Genomic DNA, 12732 nt, shown 5'->3' on the forward strand with positions numbered 1-12732 from the left:
TAGGTTTAACCTATTCCAAGAGGAATCTGTGATGGTTCAAAAGAACTGTAAGTTTTATTTTTAAAAGTGTTCTTATTGAGGTTCCTGGGTGGCTCAGTCGTGAAGCGTCTGCCTTCGGCTCAGGTCACGATCCCAGGGTCCTGGGATCGAGCCCCACATCGGGCTCCCTGCTCGGCGGGAAGCCTGCTTCTCCCACTCCCACTCCCTCTGCTTGTGTTCCCTCTCTCGCTGTGTCTGTCTCTGTCAAATAAATAAATAAAATCTTTTTAAAAAGTGTTCTTATTTAAAAAATGAGAAAGCATGGCAGAAGGCACAGGTCTTTTCCCTTTGTTGATGAAACATCTTTAACATCGAGTCAGCCATTTTCTTCTGTGGCTCTGTTGGTTGGCAGACGTCGATGTGTGGTCATCCACTTAGTGACCACTGCAGGAAGCAGTGCCTTGTGCTCGACGTGGGGCAGGTAAAAACCAGGATCCGGCGGATGTGTGTCAGGGTCCCTGCCGAAGGCCCAGCGTCTGAGCCGTGTCCATCTTGTGTTTTCAGTGGAAACAATCGCACAGCTGCCCCTGTCACCCTGCCGATCGAAGAGGTCCTGCAGACCTTACAGGACTTGATTGCCTACTTTCAGCCCCCAGAGGAGGAGATGCAGCACGAAGACAAACAGAACAAGCTCCGCTCACTCAAGAACAGACAGAACCTTTTCAAGGAAGAAGTAAGTCGAAAAAATTAAAAATTGAGATTCTCTTTGTGAGAGAATAAATACATAAATTCCCAGAGCTAAAATATCCCTATGATTGCATTTAGCTTTGTCTCCATGCATGCGCGTAGTTACGAAAGAACAAGAGAGAAAGGACGCTGGGAAGAAAAGGATTTGTTGGAAGCCCACCTTCCCTGTCCAGCGCGCGTGGTTACGCTCCCAGTATACATTGTAACCATGCACCTGGGCACACTCCAACCAAACTGTTTTTGAAAGCTTCAGTGCCACAGTGCACATGTATATCCCAATCTATTTTCAATAAACCTCAGCTATTAAAGCATGGCATTGGCTGTGTTTCCCAACTTTTAGAAGATGTCAGAATTACCTAGGAAACCTGTTTGAAAAAATACAAATGCCCAGGTTCTACCACATCAGAAATGACTGACAACCTTAGTTTGAAAGATAACAAAGCCAGGTCTTAGAACCTGAGCGTCTGAGTCACTAGGGATGAGACCTGGATGCAAGGAAAAAACTAATGTGGGACTCAGGAGGCCCTGGCTCAAGTTCTGGCTCCATCCCTGGCTAGGTGTGATCTTAGAAAAGTCACATGCCTTCTTTGACTTGGATGTGATGATTTGGCAGTAACAGGTCATGGTCACACTCCTGCAGTGCCCCCGTTCCTGGGGACAGGGGTTGTCCCTTGGGCGTTTCGAAAGTTAATGGCATATAGACCCATTCCTGCTCAGTCTCCTGATTCAAGCAGACCAGCTCTGGGGACATGATCCCTGAAAGGCTACTGAAACAGTATCTCTTTAAGAATAAGCACAGATGTTTTCACTGGGCAGCATCGTATTGTAATTTAGAAGAAAAGCAGTTAAAATCCACTTTTGGTTTTATTGTTTCTAAATCCTACCCTTTTGACAGGGGAGAGGGAGGAAGCAAGCATGGTTGTCTTGTGCATCTGAATGGAATTTCTTGAACTTCCTTTAGATTTAACAGGAAAATAGGAACTGTATCAAGGGCTGTTTCTGGGTGAGTCAGAATCATTTCACACCAGGCCCAGAGCAAGCTTTTGTGAGACTCATTCATGCTCCCTCTTTTGATATGTCCTTAGATGGAGTTAAACACATGGGGGCAAACCCGTCATGAGGAAACTGCTAACTTGCTCCCCCCACCCATGGATGCTATTTCATGTCTCTGGGGCATAAGAATGTATATTTTGTTTTTAGGAAGAAAACAAAATCCAAACTGGCACCGTGAAGGTCTGTGTGCACATTAGCATTATCAGCTATAAAAGGTGAATGACCTGGGAGGGAAAAGAACAAAAGGATCCTGCTTTCTTAATCGGGAGCTTTCACTTTTTCCCTGCGTCTCCTTCACAGGGAATGTTGGCCCTTGTGTTAAACTGCATTGACCGCTTAAATATCTACAACAGCGTAGCACACTTTGCAGGGATTGCAAGGGAGGAGAGTGGCATGGCTTGGAAAGAGATCCTGAACCTCCTGTACCAACTGCTGGGTAAGCACACGCACAACCTCTCCCTGGGAAGATTTCCAAGGGGGCGGGGGGTCTCTACAGCTTGGCCGATGATCATCTAGCTTCATTCTTGGAAGCTTTTTCTATTTTCTTTAAGATTTTATTTATTTGAGAGAAAGAGAGAGCACAAGCAGGGGGAGTGGGAGAGGGAGAAGCAGACTTTCCACTAAGCAGGGAGCCAGACGTGGGGCTCGATCCCAGGACCCTGGGATCATGACCTGAACCGAAGGCAGACGCTTAATGACTGAGCCACCCAGGTGCCCCTTGGAAGCCTTTTCTAACCATTTGATTCTCACCCAGCCATTCATTCTGTTAGCCAGCAGCTTATTGTGCTTCCCACACTTAGAGCAAGAAGTCAGCAGCAAGTGAAAGCAGGTGGGGATCAGTTTTGCCAAAACTACCCATAAAACCCTTGACAGTCACTTACTCTCTCTGAACCTCAGTCCCTCGTCTTTAAAATAAGGGAACAAGACTCGAACGTGTTTGCAGTGCCCTCCACGTTTAGACTTGGACACCTACATGTTAAGGACGGTTCCTCTTTGTAGCTCTCTGACCTCTCACTGGCTGACTGTCGGTCAGTCGTGATTCCTGCTGCTATTTCCTTTTGGTGGGAGGAATAAAGGCAGAGGGTAAGGAAGTTCCAGCACCCAGCCTTTCTTCTCACAGCACGGAGTGGGGGTGATGTCCCGCGGCCTGCAGTAACCAGCGCCTCCACACGGGCCCAAACCACCACCCTGTGCGGGGGAGGCAGCGGAAGACAGTGTTGGCCTGTGTGAGAAGGTGGCCACCGGTAGTTGCCCAGATGTGATGATGAGGCAGCATTTTGGGGTTTTGCTCTGAAGTGTATGTCATTAGAGGGAGTCCATAGAAAGTTGAGTGGGCCAGAGGGGAGCCGGAGACGTCAGGTTGGACCCCTTCTCGATGTCAAGGGTCAGGCTGATTAGACTACCACTGTTCTGTGTGACCTTGTAAAACCCCTTCCAACTCTAATGGCTCAAACTCAGTAATTTTTACAACAGTAGTAGTTAATAGTTACAGAGCTTTTTGTGCCAAGCAGTGGAATATCTCTTTTAGATCTGCGGAACAACACTTTGAGGTCTAGGTACCCTTACCCATTTAGTCATGAATCAGAAGAAACTGATGCTCAGAAATGTCATAACTTCCCTAAGGCCATACATGTAGTAAATGCTAGAACTATGGTGTGAGGCCAGCTGACTCCCCCCCAGCTTGTTGCAGCTGACCTGGAAATTGCACTGAATTCTGCCTTCCTCTAACTGTGCAGATACAAAGGAGAGGTCCTGAGGAAGACCTTTCCTTATCCAAGTATCTTTCAGGCGGCTGAAAAACCCATCTTTGAAAACCAACAGCATGAGGAGCAAGCACATGAACCCAGTTTACGTGGATTTGTTGCAGAGGCCAGGTCCATGGAAGGAAGGTTGCTGGGTCTAGCTTAGTGAAAATCTGCTGACCGCGTATTCTCTCCCTCCCATAGCAATATCATCTACCAGTGGTTCTCAAACATGAGCAGGCATCAGAATCAACTGGAGGGCCAGTTAAAACACTGATGCTGGGTCCCATCCCCAGAGTTTCTGATTCAGTAGATCTGGGATAAGGCCGAAGAATTTGCATTTCTAACAAGTTCTCCGGTGACACATTCCAATCCTGGGACCACACTTTGGGAACCATTGTCGTATGTGTTTTAGGTATTTTAGAGTTTCACGTTTCCTTATTATTTGCCTGTTAGTTTAACCAACCTTTCCAGCTCTTTTCACTAGGATGCCTCTCTTTAGCTCTGAAAAATAGCAAATCTCTAGCTAGGGTTAAGAACAGTGCAAAGAATGGAGTTCTTAAACCAGTAACCAAGCAGATATTTTCTTATCACTATCTGAAGTAATTCTCTTAGTTTGTGTGTTCATTGTGTCCTTTGTCCTCTTTGTAAAGGCGGGAGATCTGCTGTTGGGTTCCCACTGCTCTGTTCCCAGCAAGTGGACAGATGTTCAGTACGTAGATTCTCTGGAATATTTGAGTGAATGGTAGATTTTTACTCTTCCAAATATAGGAACAACTGTATCCAAGGGCTTGGAAGGGGAAGATTGTTACACTCAGTTCCTTTTAGTTGCTAAGCAGATGAAGTATTTGACAGCTTCCCAGGTTCTTATGCTCCTCCGTATGCCCTTTAACCTGCATGTTCAAATGTGTCCTTTGCAGCTGCTCTCATTCGTGGAAACAGAAACAACTGCGCTCAGTTCTCTAACAACCTTGATTGGCTAATCAGCAAACTGGACAGACTAGAATCTTCCTCAGGTAAGAATTGACAGGAAACAACTGTAGAAGGTGGGGTTTGTTTTTTTTTTTCTTTCTGTAAAAAAAAAAAAGAAAAAGTGAAAAAGTTGAATCTTTGAATAATTCTTTCTTCCACTGAGTTGTAAACAACCCTCAAATAATTACCCCAACAAAAAGAAAGTCCTAAATCTTCCTGGCACTGCTCTGGCTTTATTTAACAACTCTAACCCAGACTTCAACGATTTCCTTTTCTATTTCATTTTTCACTTTGTGTGTTCATCTCCATCCCCTGGATCCTTTAATCGCCTACCCCCCCACCCCGCCACCCCACATCCCAGGTTTCTGGTCTCCTCCCTTGTTGCCTGCACTCTTTTTCTCGGGGTTTCTAAATCCTCTCTGGACACACTTCTCCTAACTGTTTGGGTTAGAAGCAGACTGAAGGATGAGGAGAGGAGGAAATGATGGTTTCCCCCTCTAAAACCTCAATCACCCTTGACATTGTATCTATAACCCTTCTTGATGACTCACAGAGAATTTGAACCAGAGAGTAGTTATCGAGGGTAAGTGGCTGCAGTGAGGTTCAGAAGTTGTCTTCCTCAGTTATGAGTGAACATGACAGATGTGGGCCCCTCTCTGGACGCTGAAAGGTTTGATGCTTTTTTCATTGTCTAGAGATGGCTGGAGCTTGAACAGACAGACCAAAGGAAGGCTCTCTTAAGGACTATCTACCTACACCTATGTCTTCTCAAGCCTCTGTTTTCTTCAGTGCCTCCTCTATGGGCCAGATTACATTTCATAGTAATTTATAAAAGTCTCGAGAAACACAGAACCAAGGGGAATTTTCTCAATAAAACCAATAAAGATATTGGCTAACCACTTCCCTTGTAGTTTCATCGTGGTGTGTTACCCTTGTAGGTGCCAGGCTGCGAGGGCACCAGCTAGCTTTCCTTTAGCCTTCACTTAATACAGAAAACCATGCAGCATGCTGAGAAAAAGGGCAAAGACAAATAGTCTTTATTTAGTGAGTTTATAGTTTGCTTGATAACACCAGTACTTCTGAAATGAAAATAATTTCTGGGGTGGGTCCTAGAAAAATTCTCATTCAAGGAATACTCCAGATATTTTCTAAATCACTTGAAGGACCTTTAGAATTTGTAGTAAACTGGGCATTTGCTTTTTTATATATGTTTAGGTATTGCTTGGCTTGACCAAATTAATAATTTCATTTTACAGCCACTTCTCTGTAATTTTTTTTAAATTGAAGTATAACTAACTGACATACAGTGTTATATTAGTTTCAGGTGTACAACATAGTGAGTCTACGATTCTATACAATACTCTGTGCTCATCAAGATAAGTGTACTCTTCATCCCCATCTCACCCACCTCCCCTCTGGTAACCACCAGTTCTTTATATTTGAGTCTCTTTTTTCTTTGTTTTATTTCTTAAATTCCACATAGGAGTGATTATCTGGTATTTGTTTTTCTCTGACTAATTTCACTTGCTGCTTATCTCTATTTTGACATAGAAGGATCCATGTCTGTCCAGGAAGGAGGGAGGTGCGGCCAATGCTAAATAAAACTCCCCTCTGAATTGCAGACGAGGTAGGCCGCCAAGGCTCCTGAAGTCTACAAGACATGGCCACAGTCTGTCTTCTGGCCGGAAATATTTAATAGTCAAGGAACCGATAATATCCTGTCCCCTCAGGATTGTCTTTTCACTCATAATTTAGGTTTCTAGATGATGGTCAGTTCTGCAGCTTATTTCATGTCCAGGTGATTTTTGTGACATTCATGCAGGTATCTTGGAAGTTTTACACTGCATCTTGACTGAAAGCCCAGAAGCCTTAAATCTGATAGCCGAGGGCCACATCAAGTCCATCATCTCCTTATTGGATAAGCATGGACGGAATCACAAGGTGGGTGTCTGGAAGAAGAACCCAAACAGGATGGCCTTGACCTGGCTTTTCCCTCCCTGCTGCTTCATAACCGGTGTGTGTTACTGAGAGCATGTGGACTAATCTCTTTCTCAGCTTTGATTTGGGGGTGGGGGTGAACCTTGGGAAACTGAGGATCTGAAAGACCCTTCCTTGCCTAGGAGCACACTCCAAGCCAGACAGTCATACTGGGTCTTGCATGTTCTCTCTCTCTTGTTTCCACCGGCTTCCCAAGGCCCACTCACTGTCTTCAGCCCTGAGCACACAGCTGACGGGGGGAGGCCCTGAGTTAGGAGGATCTGGACAAGGCCAACTGCAGGACTTGGCTCCCACCCTCGGGCCCAGGAATTCAGTAGTGGAACAGCTAATACCAAGCTGTATAAAGAAGAGATACAAAAATCAGATAAAACTAGTATAGAAAGTCTTGGCAACTGGCTTGTCAGTGAATTGAAATCAGATTTGCCCTGAGTCGAACCAAGTGAAGTAAATGAACCTACATGAGCAAGTTAGAGGACTGAAGCTGCCAGGCCTTCCCTTTTTTTTTTTAAGATTTTATTTATTTATTTGACAGAGAGAGAGACACAGCGAGAGAGGGAACACAAGCAGGGGGAGAGGGAGAGGGAGAAGCAGGCTTCCCGCTGAGCAAGGAGCCTGATGTGGTGCTCAATCCCAGGACCCCGGGATCATGACCTGAGCCAAAGGCAGATGCTTAATGACTGAGCCACCCAGGCACCCCAAGTCCTTCCCTTTGATACGAAACAGCTGTGTGACTTGGGGCTCAGTGATATCCTCTGGGCAGTGGAGATAATACCACTTCATTTACTAAGGTGGAAAGCTCTATCAATTTTTTGAGGTGTCTTAAAGTTCTACCTCTCTAATTATATGGTCCTAGTCTTTAATTATATGGCTAAGACAGAACAATCTGCAGGGAAAGTCTATTAAAATGTGTTTTTTCTTGACCTTTCAACATCTGCCCTGTAGATGGGGGGTTACTGCCCTGACTAATGGGAGTGAGCAGGAGGGTCCTCAGGCTGAGGGGGTGTATTTCAAGAGCAGGTGACATGAGGGGCAGCAGCTGTGCTCCTGCAGAGTGCAGAAAACTCGGCTTGGTCACTGGCCCTCCTCCTTTGGGGCACTGCTCATTTGAGACACATCTCGGGGTCCAGGAGAGCAAGCCTCTACAGCATCGCTTAGGTGTGTCTCCCTTAGGAAGCAAAAAAGCCATGGTCCTTAGTATTGGTGAAATTGCTTGGCAAAGAAGAGAAAGAAATATGTGGGGCCTGTAATTGCTTTCCCAAATGTGGTAAATCAAAAGCAGGCATGAGGCTCCAGTGTTAGACCAGCGTCTGTCGGCTCCAACATGTTCCTTCCCGTCCGCAAAGCATAATAAGAGTAATTGATAAGCACCCAAGTAACATGGTCCAAGCCATGAGCTACATACAGATGTCAGGAGGAGCCCTCTGACGAGAGAAAAGCTGCTGTCTCGTTTCATTGCTCCTGGGTCTTCTTTATGATCATGCCATATAACGTGCTTAATGAATAACCAGCTTGGTTATGGCTTCTGTGAGCCAGAAGCCACAAAGCATGTAATGGATGTCACTTGGTGGCAAGTGGATGACTATTCTGCCCATTCAAAGGGGGAGAAATCGGAGCCTGAGTGAGTTGAAGGACTTTGCTACAAATCAATACCCGGTCTGATATGTGACCCGAGTGGACTAGCAGAGCAGTCTTTCATCTTCTAGAGCCAAGGCGCTGTTTGAGAAATTCCTGCGATGTTGTGAAAGTTCAGGCAATATGTTCTCGGTACATAAAAGCCTCCTCTAGGATATATCCCTTTTTTGTCTTTTGGTGGATTTTTGGATGAATGTTGGCTTGCCATGAATTCAGGCCTTCCCTTAGAAATGATCTGAGTGGATAACACTTATTTTCAAAGAGAAACCTGTCCCAAATCATCACCAGGGCTATTTGTGGTAGCTTTGTAAACAACGGCAAGGCCAGACTTCGGTTTTGACGCTTTCTCTTTGCTTGGAAAATGCCAACGTGTAGTGGTTTGCTCTCTAGGCGGCTCCTTTTTCTCCAGTCCTAGGTTTTCACATGTCTCTGATCTATTCACTTAGTTTTCCATGAAGACAGTGACTGAAAATATAGAGAATTTTTGAACCACCAGGCACCTCCCAGCTCTTCCAGTAACAGCAACAGTAATGATGACAATGATGATAGCGAACATTTATTTTACATTTGACAAATGCCAGGTACTGTCCTCCATGTTCACATGCATTTTCCTTTGTCCTCAGGATGACCCCAGGAAGTAGCATTCTTATTTCCACTTGACCGAAGCAAGGCTGGCACATGGGCCCTGAGACATGAAGCCACCTGCCAGGGGCCACACAGCTAATTTGTGACAGACTAGGACCAGACTTTGGGTCTCCCACTCACAGTTTCATATTCCTCCCAGTATTTCTCAGACTGTGGTCTGTGAGCATGTTCTTCAGGGTCCACATGTTCTGTGAGAATATTTTTAATTTTGTGTTCTTATTTTTAAAGTTCTCTAAATACAAAACCATGCAGTGAAGAATTCATAATTAGAAGGCATTTTTATACAAGTTAGCGTTTCTGAGACTAGAATTTGAATGCCCATCTGGGTCCTTCCAGGGTCTTTAGGGTCGTGACATTTTTCTTTTAAAAAAAGGTTTGTACATCTCATGGGTTTGATGAACCCCTTTTGGTACCATTCCAGCCCCAATCGCAGGTTGAGAACGGGGAGCATAGACAGTGGCGGCATTACTATGCCTTCTCTCTTCTAAGATTTTTCCCTTGTTAGCTCTGTCCCTGCCACGGAAAACATTGCCACTCCTCTAAAGCCTGATCGAGTGGAAGTCAGGAAATTTGAGGGAAAGAACCCAAACTTTGGAATGAAAAGGACAGGAAAGGGTGTGCTGGCAACGTGCCTTTCTCCCAATGTCCCCTGCCCCTCGACCTCTTAGTGACTTGGCTCTTGCTCATGCCCCCCGCCATCTCCTCACTTCTTAGTTTTCCAGGACCCATCATAATTCTATCTGCCCTTCAATACTTTGTTCAGATACCACTCTCTCCATGAAGCTTTTTCTGATTCCAGTTGAACATGGTCTCCTCATTTCAGATCTTATACAGCCAGCAGGCCATTACTTGGTGGTTCCGCTCTGCCTTTCAGACTGTCGTTAGGTTTACACACAGATGTCTCTCGCAGACTCTAAGTTCCTTCAGGGCAGTGACCAACTGTGCATTCCCCCCGCTGCAGGGCCAAGCTGATATGTTCTACATGGCAGGCATTTAATCCATGTCTGTTGAAGGTGTAATAAATGAATAAAAGGAATGAATGAGTAAAGCCAGAATCCATTCCCGCCTTACTTACTATGTTAGTAGCGCTGATTTTATTGTTTGGTAAAAAGAACAGTTATTGAACACTGTTAAATCACCTTCTCATTTTCCCGTGGACTAAGCATCTTATAATAAAAATGAAATAGGCCCTTTTTAGCTGGCCCCAAACCTATCCTACTCCAGATCTCAACATTGTCACAAATAAATTTTTTTTTTATTTTTGTAAAATTATTTTGGCGCTACTCGTGAGAAAAATATATTGTAAAATAGTATCATAATGGGTCCCGGGAGAGTATAAATCAGAACGGAAGGTTTGGTCTAGGTCGGGGGGGAGACACAGGCAATAGAGCCATCAACTCCCATACAGTTGCCAAATCATCTCTGAGCTCCCAGGCGGCCAAGGCGACATAGAAGCATTTCCTGCCACCCGGTTCACATCCACAGCAAGAAAAGAATCTGTTCCTCGGGGGCTTCAAAAGCCTCATTTTTCAAATCTGGGACTTGATTTAAAAAAAAATCACAGAGGGGCGCCTGAGTGGCTCAGTTGGTTAAGCGGCTGCCTTCGGCTCAGGTCATGATCCCAGGGTCCTGGGATCGAGCCCCGCGTCGGGCTCCTTACTCAGCGGGAAGCCTGCTTCTCCCTCTCCCGCTCCCACAGCTTGTGTTCCCTCTCTCGCTGTCTCTCTCTCTGTCAAATAAATAAATAAAATCTTTAAAAAAAAAAAAGGAGTGAGAGACTGGGGCACCTGGGTGGCTCAGTCGTTAAGCATCTGCCTTCGGCTCAGTGCATGATCGCAGGGTCCTGGGATCGAGCCCCACATCGGGCTCCCTGCTCCGAGGGGAAGTCTGCTTCTCCCTCTCCCACTCCCCCTGCTTCTGTTCCCTCTCTCGCTGTGTCTCCTCTATCAAATAAATAAGTAAAATCTAAAATTAATTAATTAATTAATTAATTAATTAATTAAAGTCTGGGAAAATGAAACAAAAACAGGGAAAGAAAAGGTTGCAGAGAACCAGAGAGTTCAGAACTCTAGAAGTCAAGAAATGAGATTATTTCAGAAGGTGAATAGTGTTGCAGTGGAATCAAGAGGAATAAGAATTAATTCAGCGTTTCTGGGATCAACAAAAGAAAACTGGTATTTGAAAGTAAGGCACTGCTAGGAATTCTTCACTAATGTATTCCCAGTGCCTAGAATGTAACACATCGGATGTGCTCCATGAACATTTATGGAATAAATGAATAATAGAGGGAGGAACTCAGACTGCCCAGAGTTAAGGTAAAAGTAGGCTGTTAAGAAAGTTAGTCTCTTGGGGCGCCTGGGTGGCTCAGTCGTTAAGCATCTGCCTTCGGCTCAGGTCATGATCCCGGGGGCCTGGGATCAAGCCCCGCATCGGGCTCCCTGCTCGGCGGGAAGCCTGCTTCTCCCTCTCCCGCTCCCCCTGCTTGTGTTCCCTCTCTCGCTGTGTCTCTCTCTGTCAAATAAATAAATAAAATCTTTAAAAAAAAAAAAATCACAGAATAAGTACAATTAGCATTTACACAGAATAAATACATTTTAGCATGGAGCTGTTTTTATAGACAAAAGCTGAAGGACAGAATGCAACAGCCAAATGACGTTTCTGTGGATATGCAATAAGTATTTATTTTTAAAGGAGAATTCCCACATAAGCCTATGTTTGGGGTAGAGACTAAAGTGGAAATAAAAAACAAACGGAGAGGATATTGAATGAACTGTGGTGTCAGGAACAAAAAGAATAACAAGCAGAAGCCAATGGCCTCCACAGAATGAGCCAGGGAAATTGTCAGGTTGGGCCAGTGTGTAAATTAGGGAAGCCCAACTCCTAAGACAGACAACCCCACATTCTCATAAGGAAGATTTCTTTTTCCACATCACAGCCCTAGGCTAGTCAGTGGGAGTTCTCCAGTCTGGGAGACACGAGTTCTTTCCATCCCCTAGAACGGTGTTTCACAGAAGGCAATGTGCTTACCCATCGTGTTAGAATGAAGGCTCTCAGCTGGTAAGGCTGGCAGGGGTGGGGGTGCATGGGGTGCTCCTAAGCCCCTACATTCCTGGCAAGCTCCTAGGCAGTGCTAGTGCTCCTGATCACGCTGGGAGTAAGGAGACCCGTGACTTTGTAATCTTTCCTTGGATCTCTACATCCAGCTGCAAAGAGAGTATGAGTGCAAGGAGGACTGTGTGGAAGAGTTAGGTCACGTCCGCTTACCTTCCACTGCCCACAACTTAGTCACATGACCCCACGTAACTGCAAGGGAGGCCGGGAAGTGTAGCCCTTGTGGGCTCAGGACTAGAAGGAAACGGAACTTGGTGACTGCTGAGCAGTACCTGCCACATCTGGCCATACGTCCCAGAGGTCACTAAGGTGCTCCCCCTCCATCAGAAGTACACATGACCTCTAGGTTCAGTGCTTGTGCATCTCCCTGTGGTGGCCTCGTCTTGTCTACACTCCCTTCACCTTTAAGAGAACCCATTTAAGCTTTTTAAGAAAAGGAAGTTTGGCCCCATTCCCCCATTTTACCCTGAGAAATGCCTTCTAAAATAGAGCCTAGGGGCACCTGGGTGGCTCAGTCGTTAAGCGTCTGCCTTCCGCTCAGGTCATGATCCCAGGGTCCTGGGATCGAGCCCCGCCTCGGGCTCCCTGCTCAGTGGGGAGTCTGCTTCTCCCTCTCCCTCTGCAAATCCCCCTGCTTGTGCTCTTTCTCTCTCTCCCTGTCAAATAAATAAAATCTTTTAAAAAATTAAATTTAAAAATAAAACAAAGCCTAAACAGTGTCAGCCCCATTGCTTTATGGCATCATTTATTTATAGGTGAGACATTCTGTTCGTCTAGTCCTTCTCACAGAGCGCTTTTTCCTCCTGGCTGTTCCGATTATATGTGGATTAAGCTCTGCTCTCCCTCTGGCTAT

The 12732-nt window shown here is 45.4% G+C and overlaps 1 protein-coding gene across 1 annotated transcript in view; it reads left to right on the plus strand.

The window, feature by feature from the left end:
- RYR3 (ryanodine receptor 3) overlaps positions 1 to 12732 on the plus strand; it is a 509236-nt gene that overhangs the window by 264393 nt on the left and 232111 nt on the right. Inside the window, 4 exon segments of the mRNA XM_064570716.1 lie at positions 544 to 712; positions 2080 to 2215; positions 4442 to 4537; positions 6316 to 6434. Of these exon segments, the coding sequence (XP_064426786.1) occupies positions 544 to 712; positions 2080 to 2215; positions 4442 to 4537; positions 6316 to 6434 (520 nt within the window).

The sequence above is a fragment of the Mirounga angustirostris genome, unplaced genomic scaffold (genome assembly GCF_029215605.1).
Source record: "Mirounga angustirostris isolate CCGP_5_RB_7025 unplaced genomic scaffold, mMirAng1.0.hap1 SCAF_9, whole genome shotgun sequence".
NCBI lineage: Eukaryota > Metazoa > Chordata > Mammalia > Carnivora > Phocidae > Mirounga > Mirounga angustirostris.